The 14,523-nt window shown below is 44.8% G+C and overlaps 1 protein-coding gene across 3 annotated transcripts; it reads right to left on the bottom strand.

Moving 5' to 3' along the window:
- Positions 1 to 350: 350 nt before the first annotated feature.
- LOC310896077 (L-threonine 3-dehydrogenase, mitochondrial) lies at positions 351 to 13,385 on the bottom strand. Of its 3 annotated transcripts, none has more exons than XM_083827939.1 (11): positions 13,324 to 13,385; positions 12,426 to 12,482; positions 11,288 to 11,399; positions 7,866 to 8,067; positions 7,473 to 7,515; positions 6,076 to 6,146; positions 5,190 to 5,339; positions 4,930 to 5,102; positions 4,256 to 4,346; positions 3,499 to 3,768; positions 351 to 3,267 (listed from the first exon to the last, which is right to left on the bottom strand). In XM_083827939.1, the coding sequence occupies exons 4-11, from the start codon at positions 8,047 to 8,049 to the stop codon at positions 3,128 to 3,130; spliced, it is 1,122 nt and encodes a 373-aa protein (XP_083684065.1). In that variant the 5' UTR covers positions 8,050 to 8,067; positions 11,288 to 11,399; positions 12,426 to 12,482; positions 13,324 to 13,385; the 3' UTR covers positions 351 to 3,127. The 3 variants fall into 3 exon arrangements, with proteins under 3 accessions (XP_083684065.1, XP_083684066.1, XP_083684067.1); XM_083827940.1 differs by having other exon boundaries at positions 12,422 to 12,482; positions 13,324 to 13,375; XM_083827941.1 differs by lacking the exon at positions 13,324 to 13,385 and having other exon boundaries at positions 12,426 to 12,706.
- Between the last annotated feature and the right edge of the window lie 1,138 nt (positions 13,386 to 14,523).

Raw genomic sequence — 14,523 nt, 5'->3', positions numbered from 1 at the left:
CATTTGAAAGCCAGTACCTTTTGGACTACTGCCACCTACGAGCAGGGTCCACACACCTGCCTAGTGGCTCACTGACAATTAAAGGGTAACCATGTTGTAATTAAAGGGTAACCACACTGTATCTGCTTGTGAGCAACCGTCTGCTACACTGTGTGACTGGAATAATCAGCAGAAAGTGTGCAAACAAACATTTGGGAGTCACTGCCCCGACTGCCAGGGACAGGGTGGATCTTTCTCGGCTCCAAAGCACCCATCACTTCTGCAGCTAAAGAAGAGGATTCAGCACCAACCAGCATCCTCCTGCACATGGCTCTTAAATGCTCTAACAAAGGATGACAAACAAAGACACATCTGCACAGAATTTTATTAAAGTAGGCTTCATCAACAACTTGTAATATTTGAAAAAAATATTCTTAACATCTTTTTTTTTTCCTGAATAGGTAATGTAACAGCTGCAACGCTCAAAGGTCGTGAGAAGTCTCTGCCCAGAAGTCAAACTTCATAGTGGTAGAAAAATACGTTTTGTACCACATCAAATTGGTTTAATACAGAAAAACCTGTAACATACTTGCAACTGAAGTTACGGGAAGATGTAGAAAAAAATGATACAGGCATTGTTGGTCACAGGTTAAAAACCAGAATTTCAAACAGGACTCAGACCATGTAGACAAGCCTAACCACACACCGTGACTGTCATCATCACGTCGTTACATCTGAACTGTCTACTGCAATATGGTTTATTTCAGATTTTGCAAAATAGAAGTTTCTTAAACTCGCGCTCCTAAATAAATCAGCAACTTTTGGCAGACAAACTTTAAAATGTCATAGGCTTGTTTTTCACCTGTGGTGCGACACCTTATCCAAAGCTTCCATGCAATGCCACAGCCAAGGACGGTTTGTTTCAGAAGAAAACATTTTTGCTCTTCACTCTTGCTGTTAGCTAGAGCTTTGAACAAGGGTGAAGGGATAGACCCCCTGACTTCCTTTGAATTAAAGAAATGGAGTCAGACCCATCGACAACTCTTTGCATTATTTTATGGTCTCGTGGAACGGAGGCAATGAGGAGTCTGCAGAGTCTGAATTATGAAAGACTGGAATGGACGAGACATTTCATATCATATTAAAAGCCCTTCATCTGACGGCTCAGCGTAACAGTTTACTAGGAGATAATCCTGTTTTGGCAGGGCAGAGAACAAAACTTGAGCCAGTCTTTTCTTGGATGTTATGAGTAACCCAACTTTGCTGGCCCACTGGGCCAAATATTAAACTTGAACAATTTGATAGTTACAACAGCGGCAGAGTTTAAAGAATTGATTTTTTTTTTCCTGGAAACGTAAACATTATAAAAAAGTTTAAACAGGCCACAACCATAAAGGTTTTTAAGTTTAAATACCTGGGAAATTCATGCTTCACCAACAGATGAAACAGTAAGATACATACAAAAACAAGAGATACAAATTTAACATATGTTTAAAATAACTGGTTTTCACCACAGAATCTTTCTTTGAAGGTTACTTTCATGAGAAAACATGTTCCCTGCAGCACGTAGACTCCCTCACAAGGAGGAATCAGGTCATGTCAGTTAGTCACTTACTGAAGAAACACTGCAGGGTTACAGAGTGTAGCAGACTCGCAACTACCAAAGCACTGTCACAGAAAACAAAGCAAACAATGTAGGCAAGAACGTATTTGAACATGACACCTACATGGGCCACTGGAGTATACAAGACAAAAAAAAAGATGGAGAGCTTCATATAGGGAATTTCCAGTCATTCTGAAAACCAAAGATATTTTTCTTTGAAAAATAAATATAATCAAAGTTCCCAGATGTTGTTTCTCAAGGCATGCTATAGTAGCCAATGGCTCAGATTCACATCCATAGAGACTGGAATTTTACCTAAAATGGCTTTCCTGTCTCGCCAGTCCATCACTTCTCGTTTTCAAAGTCTCCTAAGTAGCTTTTGGATAGACATCTTCTCTGCATGCATCTACTAAGATTCCCTTGTTAATCCTAGAATCTCCTGTGCATGAAACTCAATGAGTAGAACAGGCCTTAACTGTAGCTAGGAGATGGTTTCAGCCTCTGGATTCCTCTCTAAAGAACAGAAGCGTATGACAGTTACGCATAAATAGCATCTACAAATACATATGCAGTGTACACAGAGAAAGCAGTGAACGTGAACAGATTTCAAAGGCTGACTTGACTCTAATGTAAGCCTCCACCATCAGCCCACCTTTAAAACTTGCTCCAGGCAGTATGTCATTATGCTAGCGTGGCAAACAACTGGGATAACCAAAAGTAGTGCTAATGAACAATAACCCCATTCCTAGGCATTGCTTTCTTGAAATATACCCTGGATTCACATAAACGTAACAGCTTTTTGGATTTCAGGTCTACCTCTGAGGTTAAACTGACAGCAGCAGCATTTGCAATAACAGGAAAAGCTTAGCTTGTAAACCCTGTTATTTTTAAAGCATAATGAGAATTCAGGTCCTATTCCCCTTCACATTTATAGGCGTTATAAGAATAATGGTACTTAGTATGCCCTATGTATAGAAAAGTATGTTTTTACAGCACTATATATATATAAATATGAACTACTAACCAAAGTTTGATTTCGAACTAGAATTGCAACAACCCCTGCCTGCAACCTGGAAATGTGAAGTAGCTCTTGTATCTCTTGTCTGTAAGCAGAGAAAAAAAAGGGTTGTATCTTACTATGATCTAATAACCTCCACTAGGGAAATGAAAAACATATCATTAACTCTGTGGGATCTGACTGAAACCCCATGACTGACAGTATCGCCCCACGCTGTTTGCCAGGTAAGAGCCAGGCAGCAAGAATGACTGGAGATTCATCAGCCAGGAGTAGGTGGCTTTTGTTCCCAGTTGCTTAAGTGTGAAGGTTCAAGAATTATGTGTTTGTCATAGGTGCTGTGCTCAGAGACAGCACCTAATGGTGTCATTTATCTACTAGGACATCAGAGCTACAGTATGTTTCTGCCCAACTCCATTGCTACTTATGAAACTAATAATTGGCATGCTCTAGGACTCGTAAATTACAAACTAATTTAGCCATTTCTTCCTGGTCCTCTGTGGAAATCTGGAAACATCTGACAAAATTTTTCAGTTAGCTTGAGCAATCCTGGAATCAGACCCAAGGAAGCTAAACATCGTAGACACCAACTCAGGGAGGTCATAATCATGTTTCCATCCCCAGTCCCTCCGGGCATTGCTGTCATCAAAGTTCATTGGCCAGCTGTCAGCTGCAGTGAAAAGAAAGAGAAACAAGGAACATGAGGTTTAGGAAAAATCCCTTCAAACTACAAGGTGTTATCATCACTGGCCATTTGAACTACGAAAGATGAATTTCAGGCCATAAGACTTGAACTGTACAGCAGCAATTTCCAAGTGTCTAAAAAGAAAACATTGTTTTGTCCTTGACATACAGAAATCTGAAGTTTTCACTTACCCATTGCCAAAAAGCCGATACTAACCTATGGCCTGCCTGACTTCATCCACGTTGTAGGTCACCTGAAGCTCAGGAACATGCTTCTGCACCTCTTGTGCCAGCTCTTCAGGGGTGAAGCTCATGGCACTGATGTTGTATGTCCTCATGCTCAGCGCCTCTGCGGGGGCCTCCATGACCTCTAGAGTTGCTTTCAGACAGTCATCAATATACATCATAGGGAGACGGGTGTCTGGCTTCAGGTTGCATTGAAATTTGCCGGTCTTCATGGCATCATGGAAAATCTGGACAGCATAATCTGTGGAAAAGTGCAGTGGATGTGTGTGCTCATCTGCCTCAATCCATTGCTCACTTCGAGACAGTCAACACGCCTCAGATCACCTCCAAAGTCTCCTGTCTAGGAGGGGAACTCCTAGCAGGAGAACTGTATATGATTTACACTACACAGCAGGAGTGCAAGGAGCTATCCCAAACTATCCCAATGACATTCTGGCATTTACACGTTGCAGCAAGGCAGCAGAGTTGGAAATATTTTTTAAAGGAAATGGACTTAATAAGCATATCTAAGCCAAACTCTCTCAGATAGCACTTAAAGACTATGGAAGTACACCCTAAGTTGCAGTGGACAAAAGTATTGTCATAACCTTCAGTCCAAACAGGATCTCTACACTGATGTTCCTCACGGTTGCAGATTAAATTCTACAAACTGGTTAAAAACGACTGCATTGGCTTATGTTTTTAACATCCTTGCCTGCAACACTGAGAAATACACACAAGCCGCTTACCAGTTGTTCCCCCTCCGGGCTGAGAATCAGCAGATATAATTCCTGGGTACCTCAGGCAGCGGAAGTCTAGGCCATACCGGTAATGGTAGTACTAAAGAGGGAAGAAGAAAAAGTTTTACACAAGACTGGGCCAAACAGCTCACTGCTTCCACAGCAATCTCCCACAGGATGAACCTTCATTCCGTAACTTCTGCAGGGAAGGAAGGCAAGGAATTACTGATCAGTCCAAGTAACTGATCTTTCTGCTCTTCCTTTTCTAGTTTTCATCCACATCAGTAGATACGGATTGACTTTTACCACAAGGTCTAGATCTAGTGTTCAGAAACCAGTAACTGCCAGGTTTCTGAGACATTTCAAATTAATACAGCCCTCAGACCTGCCACTGTCCTTCTTAAACTTAAGATGTGAAGAAATTGTCTGTAACAGCTTTAACGATTTCATGCTTCTAGAAAAAATACAAAGCCAATAGAGAAGTTATGAATGTACAATCTCAGATGGCTTTGACTTTGGAGAGGGTTTTTGTTTTCATGACGTGACAAACTGCTACAGACTGCAATAGAATACTAAAGCCTAAAAGGAAGGAAAGAAAGGGGGGAAAGTACTGCAATGAGAAATCTTCCAGAATCAGTGAAGTTCTCACTGAACTTTCATGAAAGCAAAATAAAAGCTCTTACTTCTCCCATGAGCTCAGCGTGAACCTTGGAGACGCCATAGATCGTCCTTGGCCTCTGAATGCAGAGATCAGGAGTTGGATCTCGAGGAGAGGTGGGTCCAAAGGCTCCAATAGTGCTTGGAACAAAGAGTCGCAAATTGTGCTCAGCTGCAATATCCAGAACATTGTGTAAACCTGGAACAATAACAGGATTTATCAGAACATCCACTGCGCTTTCTCAAGCCTCTGTAGGAATCACAAACTTGAAACCTGGTCACATACCAGTAATATTTACAGCTCTGGCTAGAGGGACATTTGCTTCTCCAACAGCACTGAGCAAAGCGCTATAGTGGAACAGCCAAGTTATGCGATTATTCACCACTATCTCACGCAGATTCTTGTAGTCCAAGATATCTGAGTAGATAAAAGGGCCTAAAAGAAATGGAACCAGAAGGAAACTGAATGACAAGAAGAACAGAAAAGTTCCAGACGAAACTCATAAATTGCTCATTCTTGCCCGTTCCTCTACTCGAAATTTAACTGTACAGCAAAATACACACCTTCTAACAGCAACGGCCTAATGATTAGTAGATAAATAGCAGAAAGTAAGGTAAACTGCTGCCTTTGCCTCAACAACACATTGATCCAAGAATTCCTGTTTCATCCAGTCAATGGCATGAGAAAAAGGAACATTAACATATATTATTCAGATATCTACGTACATCATTAAACAGTGACGAGGAAGAAAAACATGATTAAGTTTCTAAAGAAAATACAAGAAAACAAACAATTTTACATGCATTTTGTCATCTAAATTGCCTCAGTTTGGGAAAAAGGGCACATATTTAATTTCCAACCTGTCCCCTCCAAAAGAATAAACATCTCTTTTTACAGCAGGAACACAAAAGCCAATTGACTTGAGTGCTTCAGTCAACAAAGTGGCAAAGAGACAGTGAAAAATGCAGAGAAAAATATTTAGGAAAAAGGAATAACTGATATATGAAATCAGTATCTGGGCAAGACTTCAAACCAGGAAGGCACTATCCAGAAGTTTCAAAAAACAATTTGTACAGTTTCATTCACTCTTCATTTAGACTTGAGTAATCAGTTTATCAACATCAGAGGTGAAGTCAAGGTTTTTTTTCCATATGTTCCCCCAGTCACTTACCACTATGAAAAACATGATCCGCAGGCTTTCTAATGTCAGACAAGATCACATTGTTCTTTCCAAATCGTTTCCTGTATAAAAATAACCACATGGTACAGTGAGTCCACAGTCTTTATGATAATTTATGAGTTGCTATTTTGTTATTTTGTTTACCAAGAGCAATATCAGAAGTACAATAGTTTCCATGAGGAAATCAGTTATTCTATTAAAAAATTTTTAAAAGTTCTCTTCAGTGTCAATATAGCATCTTCGAAAATTAGTAAACTACTCCTTGTAGTCCTTTTACTGAAAGACTGCATCTCATACGTAAGTCTTTAAGATAATGAAAATCAGTAGAGAAAAAAAACTCTTTCCTACCCTCTTCTCACCACAAGTTGTACCCTGAGAATCTAGTCCCCTACAGACACCAAAAAGCATATGCCACGGGGCTTGCTGTAACTGCAGCTATTTTTATATCAACAGGGTAAATACAGCTGATAAGTAATCTCTGACTTGTACTGCTCTAATCAGCACAAGGCTGTCTTGGAGAGCAAGACCGTCGGAATTGGAGTACATTCCAGCCTTCCATTGTTTGCACGATTTCATAGAAATGACTGAAATCATTCAATCCATATCATGGTGTTGAATACAGCAGGTTTGCTCACTTTTGATCATAGTCCAAATCCTCTGCAACAAACACTGTCTACATACAAGCGATACTCTGGAGCTGAGTGGATGTACATATAAACCGCGATATAGCCAAGGAAGAGATCTTGGACCGTTTTACATTTATTGATTTACTGCTTTTGCTGCATCAGTTCATCTTTCACCAAATTATAAAATATTAGGGTACAAGGTCTTGAAGTTTTATTTTTATTTGCACTGTACTAAAGAAGGCACCTTATGCCTGAAGTTACATAACTGAAATTCTCAGAGAGACAAGTCAGCAGTTGCAAAGCCTGGCAATTAGCATAGGACTACACATTTTTTCAAGTGGATGTTTGTACTTTTTCCTCTCCCATGGTACCTGCATAAAACCCCAAATTTTGTCTTTCTTGAGCATGGAAATGCAGCCCTATTTGGCTGAGCGCCCTCTGAGGATTCAGATTGTGAATACTTCCATTTAACTGGAAACAAACTGAACCCAGTGGCTAGTCTCCTAGACAAAATTATGTTATTTTGGGAACTGTGACCGATGTACATACAGAAAGTACATCAGTGAACATAAAACAAGCACAGGCGTAAAAAATAAAAAGATGGCAAAAGTATGAAGTTGTTTACAAAACCAAGAGGCAAAAAACTCTGCAATCATCACCGTGATTGTTTTAAAAACAGCTTTCCTGAAATTTTTTTCTTCTACAAGTTGTGGCTAAAGCTTGAACTCCTCACTAATAGCAAGTGAAAGAATCATGACATACCTCAGAAGCTTAGCGAGTCCCACTCCAAGCTGGCCAAGGCCACCTAAAACAGGAGAAAAAAATCAGAGAGGATGTGGTATCAGAACACAGTATTGAAGTGTTATATGCATTATATCACAAATGAGTACTATTTCTCTTCTCAGAGAGAAGAGCTTTAAACCGTCCTCAAGGAAAACCCAATGAACTGGTTTTAGATTTTTGGAATAAAAATAAAAAGCAAGTTCACACAGAGTACCATTCAGGAAAGACCACAACTCCAGTATATTTTCTTTGGATTTTTTTTTGTCAAAGTATTTTTGCTTCTGTTAATCTGCTCACTGGAGAGGGAGGAGGGGAGCATGGAACTTGACTGAGAAGCTGGAGAAGGAATACAGTTATGATAGGAATGCTGACCTGTAATTAGCACCCGAGGATGATCTGACTCCGAAAAAGAAACTGAGTGAAAGCTAGCATCAGAGGCCACCTGGCGGGGTGAGACACCGATGCATCGAACGGGCACGATGGAAATCCCACACCCACAACCAGAGCTCTGTAGCAGCTGGCTGACAGCTCTGCTCACGTTTTTGACAATTGGCATCTTCCTTCTTCAATTAGGCTGTGAGAACAAGAGAAGTTATTAGTCGTAAGTGACTCAACCACATTGAATGTTTTAAATACTCCCTTAGAATACTCTAAAGAGTTTAAAAGAGGTCTGATGCAATCCAAATCCTAGCTGATGTGCCAACTGAGAGCCACGTCTGCTAGAAGCAGCCTGTGAAGTAACATGAATAGAGGTAATGTATTCAACAGAGAGAGCGCAGGAAAATATCCACAGCCCCAGCCCAGGGTCCAGTATAACGAACAGTGAGAATACAGTCCAAGTTTAAACCTTTTACGCTAGAAACTGTGATTCAAAGCACAACTGACAGCAAATGCAGAATTCAACAAGTTCACCTACTGTGACTACACAGCTTCACTGTAGGTATTTGTGATGAAAGTTTTGTGAACTGCCACAAATAAGCTAACCTTAGCATTGCATCAGCAAGATTCGCTCAAACCAACAGGGGCAAAACTCAGCCTCTTTAGAGAGCACTGCTTTGCTCAAAACTAACATGCACGAGGGACAGCACCAGGAAAGCAAAGGAGAAGCTGCGTTTTATTTACTCAGAACTAGTTCCTAATTACTTCACAAAAAAAGCCATGATTCATAATAAGACACTGCAAAAGTATCCCTAAATTATCCTGAGCTATACGCAAGTTAGGTTTTCTGTCTCCCCAGATCTTTCCTACTGGGAAAGGAAATGAAGAAAAATTTGCTGAAAAATTGTCAGCAAATAAATTGCATATGCATATGCAACCAGCCTTTTGTGAGGTTATATTTTCCTTCTTTCAAATATAGTTCGTAAGGCACAGCCACTAAAATGCTTCCTCGCCTCAGACTTTTAACCATCTTCCCCAAAGTGATACAACGAACCAACTCCAAAATGAAGACACCTTTTAAAAATAGCTCACTTTTAAAACTGGGACTATGCTGTCAATTCCTTTCTCATGTGCTCTTGTTGCATATATTATAAGTAAAAGAATCGGGGAGTAGGAAGGACACAACAAGAAATTATGGCAGCTAGCTAACGCAATGAATTCCAGCAGCACCAATTTATAATACGCATAAAAACGCAAACAGCTAATTAACTTGGCTGTTCCTTTCACTTAAGGCAACACAGAAAGGAGAAGTTTTCTGATACTTCAAGGCGATCTGCTGTTTAAATACAGAAGACCTGCTAAACCACCTATCGTGGGGTTAATAAGACCCGCAAGAACTGTGCATCATTAAAAAAAATCACGTTTGCACATTAAAACGGAAAGAGACTTATTCTGAAGTGCATCTTCTTTGTTTCATCCTCCTTTTTAGATTTGTTTATTGCATTGAGAAGCAGGGTCAATTAGTGCCCTGATGAATTCACCATGCCTCTGCTGCACCTCACGGCCACAAAGCCATTACAGGGATCGGACTCCCTGATTATGGGTTTGATCTGTCACAGCCGTATCTCTCCTGTCACAGTGCTGGAGGCAACTGCTCTAATCTCCTCTGGGCTTTGCACAGCTCTTTAATTCCTGGTTATACACCAACCCAGCACTGAGAGACCTGGACCCAGCGGGGAGAGCCCAGCCCGGGGCCCCCAGGGTGCTGCCGGGCCCGGAGCCCCCGTGCTGTGAGGAGAGGCTGCGAGAGCTGGGGCTGCTCGGCCTGGAGCAGAGGAGGCTCCGGGGGAGCTCCCCCATGGCCGTCAGGACCCGCGGGGAGGTGCGGAGAGGCCGGAGCCGGGCTCTGCTCGGCGGTGCCCAGGGCCGGGCCCAGAGGCCCCGGGCCCAGCCCGGAGCCCCGGCGGCTCCACCTGCCCCTCAGGCAGCACTGCTGGGCCGGGCGGGTGCCGGAGCCCTGGCACAGGCTGCCCCGAGAGGGGCCGGGGGCTGCTCCTTGGAGAGCTCCCCGAGCCCAGGGCCGTGGGGCTGGGCACCCTGCTGGGGCAGGGGGGGACAGGGGCACCCAGGGGTGTCCCCAGCCTCAGCCCTGCTGTGATTCTGTGATGTCCAGCCGAGGCACTCATGAGGTTTCTCTCCCCTCTGAGCCCAGCTCACAAAACAGATGTGTTCTTGATATTTTTAGGACTCAGTCCCTATCAAATTCACTGAAGTGAGCCACAAGCTGCTGAAGTAGCTGAGGAGGAAGACAGCAGGCAAACACATCCAGGCAATACATAGGACATATTTCTCCCTAGGAAACCAACATAAGAACACTGGCAGCACCAGCACCTTAAAGAGCCATGATAATCCCTTCTTGTTTCAGAATGGGATATGAAAATCCTTATGGTACTAAGGGAGACTCATGTGATCTGTTTCCCAAAGTTTCCCCTCACAGGACCTGAAAAGGCATTTTACATTCTGAGCTCTAGATGCAGGGTACACGAATTAAAGTTACAAAAATGTTAGGATCAGGTTGGTTTCCCACTCACTAGACTGGTTTCTCCAAATTCACTTGTGGAATAAACACACAGTCTTATGCTAAGAATTTACTTGCAAGTCTAGGCTGACTCAAAAGAACAGTAAACATTTCATACCAGACACTGAAAAACCCTTAGTTTACCAAGCAGTACAACTGAATATAAAAATACCACCTATGACATGCATTTCTTGCTGTGTCAGATAGGAAGGGAAAAATGGTATAACTAGCTACTAAATTCTAAAAATTATCAGCAAATGCACAGATATATAAAGACATTAATACTATCCCTTAAAAACACTTCCCCAAACTAACCATAAGATATAGCTAGCCCTGACACAAAACTTTCATTCACTTTTCATTACCTTTCAAGAGCAAGTTGGACAGAAAATCCCATTCTGCTAGATCAACATTTCTCATTTTAAAGAGCTTCAAGGAGTCGTTAACAGCACTGAACGCAAAAAGCATTAATTTAACCGATGTGAAAATTTTGATTTTGGGGGGTAGGTTTCTTTTTCTGCCTGTCCCAAAGTTAAATATTTTTGTACATTTAGGAACTGGACGAAAAAAAAAAAAAGATATATATATATATATATGTATCCTACTCCCACCAATTCCTATATTACTTTCTAACTAGCTTTGCAGTCACTCATTTTACTCGCTGACTGAAACTGATAATAAAAAATAACTCTCTTGTTTTCCAAATTAAGTTAAATGAGGAAGCTTTATCCTGAAACATGGCTGTTATTTCCCCCAGCCTGCTAATCCAAATTAACAACCAGCACTAATTTTAAGGATTATGAAATACACCCTAGACCATTTTTTCTTCTGTACTCACCTGTCCCTCAGCTGGCAATAGGGCAGAAGCAAACTGGAAATGGCAATTTATAGGACACTGCCTCTTTGGAAGGCCAATCAAAATGTGACAGAAAGTAGGAGTTGTCCCACACCTTAAAAAAAAAAAAAAAAGTGTGTGCGTGAGAGCAGCAGCAGCCAGGGATATCACTTTGTTCACATTTGCTTTATTTTGAAATGTCTGTAACTTTGTGATAGGTAGAGGTCTCTGAAGCTGTGCAGCCAGGTCCTTTAACTAACAGGAGCATTCAAGGGTCATAACTGAAGGACAGGTTTTAAACTAATTAGTTGCAACGCAAAGGATTAGTATAAAGCCAACACATGTTCCAATGTAAAGCAATAATCTATCTCCCTTGGATAGCAGGGAATTTCTAAGGTTTGTAAGAAGATTAAAGTACAGGGAGAGGGAAAATAGGGGAAAAATGAAAAAATTTAACATCTTAAAAAAAACACACCAACGTTTAGCAAGTTATCTGCCAGTTGCTGTCCCATCACGAGCTTTCAGAAGTGTTACATAAGTGGCAAGCACCTGTTGCTCATATAAAACACAAAAACATGTTTATAGGAGCTCGTAGTTTCTTGTGTATTAGTTATTAATAGAACATTACAGTGATAAGAACGATAAGAAACTCAGGAGGTTGTTCTGGAAAATCCCATTAATAGAAAGTTTCGGAGAACATGGGAGAGGGAGAAGAGAAGGGTCAGACCCCAAAACAAAACCTCCTGCAGCAATCCCAGGGGCTGCACTGCTGCTGAGACGCCACAGGATGCTTCTACACAAAGCTATCCACGGAAGTCCCAAAGCTGCCTCTTTCAAAGAAAGCTGTGATACTTCCCAGGGCACGGGATCTCACGGATTCCCAGCCACCAGTTTTTTTCAAAACAGCCTCACGCATACGGCCTGCACCGACACGCCGAGCTCCACGCTATTGCTCTCAGCCCACTTTGGCTCCACAACACACAGTTGTGGAGCTCAAGAGCTGAAGAAGGGCTTATGCACTTGAAAGCTCCTCTATTTTTTTTCCCAGCTGTATCAAGAAGAGCTCGAGTGGAAAAACACTGCCAGCCTCGGGTGTCCAGAAGATGAAGCGCACGTCACTCCGCAGGAAAGCCTTACTCACTGGTGCCCGGGCACTGCCAACTGGAAAATCCACCGGATCGCACTGGGAACGCTCAACCTGCAACAAGTAGGGGACACTCTCAGCTCAAATACCACTTAAAGCAGCCTGCACAGCCAGAAAGCCATCCCGCATCCCTTCTTGGTCTTTTCTGTAGTTCGGAGAGCCCCGAGCGGGGGCTGCCGGACCCTGCTCCCTCCTCGTGTCCCCTGGTACGGGCAGAGAGGAGCGTGGCCGGGCTGCACGCTGCGCCTGTTATCTCTGGCTCGCACACGGGCTGCGGCAGACAGCTGTTGGCCGAGCTACGTTAAAATAACCTTGAGGCACACGCGCGGCCGCCACGGCTTGATTTTCAGAGGGGACGACACCGGAGCCCTGCGAAGGAATGATGCCAGGCAGAAATCAGGCCTCGGCACCCCAAATAAAGCCAGATTATATAAATTGCTGAAAAGCATGGTGCTCTGGGAGCGGATAAGAGCTACTTTATACGTGGCCTTTAGGATAAAACAAAGAGGCCAGTGTGAGTTACATGCATGATGAAGCCTGCTAGCTCACAGCACATCTCCCGTAAAACGGCGTCCCTCCTGCCACTGGGCTAAAAAAAAGAGCAAAAAGCGTTAAAGCCTGAAGCGCTGCTGGGTCGCATCGGGCTCAGGGGGCTAGAATAAAATGAAAAGGAGGGGAGCAAAGGGGGGCACCGCGCCCCCAGCCCCGCACCGCCCTGCTGCTCCCGGCAGCCCCAAAAGGGCTTCCAAAAAAAGGGAGTCATTCAGGCTCTGGGGACCGGGACCAGGATCGGGACCAGGACCGGGACCAGGACCAGGATCAGGATCAGGATCAGGATCAGGACCAGGACCAGGACCAGGACCAGGACCAGGACCAGGACCAGGACCATTCTCACCCGCCGAGCTCCCGCCGCCGCCAGCCCCCGCTGCCTCTCGCCCGCCGCCGTTCCCCCAAAGGCTGAAAGGGGGGAGGTGGGGAAAGGGGAGGTGGGAGAGGAGGAGCTGAAGCCCAACGTCACGGGGAGGAGAATTTGGGGGTGACGTCACACATTTGGGCGTGACGTCATGGCTCGTAAAGGGAGCTGCTTCGTTAGGGATCGGGGGCTCGGCGACAGGGCTTGAACAGGGGGTGTGGGGTGGGCAGCGGTGGTGCAAGGTAGTGGTGTGCCGGTGCCTATGGGGCTGTGGGAGAGGCGGGGGGGGACTTAATCGGGGTCTGTAGGGACAGGACAGGGGTATTGGTGCTGGGTCCGGTCCTGTTTGACACCTTTAATTAATAGCCTGGATGATGGGGCACAGTGCACCCTCAGCAAGGCTGCAGATGACACACAGCTGGGGGGAGCGGTGGATATGCCGGAGGGTCGTGCTGGCATCCCGAGGGACCTGGGCAGGCAGGAGAGGGGGGCTGACACAAACCTGCAGCTCGACGAGGAGAAGCCCAAAGTCCTGCCCCTGGGGAGGAACAGGCCCAGCACCAGGACAGGCCGGGGACACCCAGCTGGAAAGCGGCTCTGCAGAAACAGACCTGGGGGCCTGGGGGGCACTGAGGTGAACGTGAGCCAGCGATGGGCCCTTGGGCAAAGAAAGGGCTGCGTTAAGCAAAGCATCGCCTGCAGGTTGGGGGGGGGAGGATCCTGCCCTGGTGAGGCTGCACCTGGAGTGCTGGGACCAGTTCTGGGCTCCCCAGTACAAGAGGGACATGGACATAGTGGAGAGAGTCCAGTGAAGAACTGGAGGATTTCTTCTATTACGGATGGCTGCGAGAGCTGGGGCTGCTCGGCCTGGAGCAGAGGAGGCTCCGGGGGAGCTCCCCCATGGCCGTCAGGACCCGCAGGGAGGTGCGGAGAGGCCGGAGCCGGGCTCTGCTCGGCGGTGCCCAGGGCCGGGCCCAGAGGCCCCGGGCCCAGCCCGGAGCCCCGGCGGCTCCCCCTGCCCCTCAGGCAGCACTGCTGGGCCGGGCGGGTGCCGGAGCCCTGGCACAGGCTGCCCCGAGAGGGGACAGGGGCACCCAGGGGTCCCTTCCACCCTCCAACGTGCTGTGATTCTGTGAGGAGACACTGGGGAAAGTACAAACATATGTGGTCACCAACCAATCT

The sequence above is a fragment of the Anser anser genome (genome assembly GCF_964211835.1).
Source record: "Anser anser genome assembly, chromosome: 3".
NCBI lineage: Eukaryota > Metazoa > Chordata > Aves > Anseriformes > Anatidae > Anser > Anser anser.
This window is presented reverse-complemented; position numbering and strand designations above follow the sequence as displayed.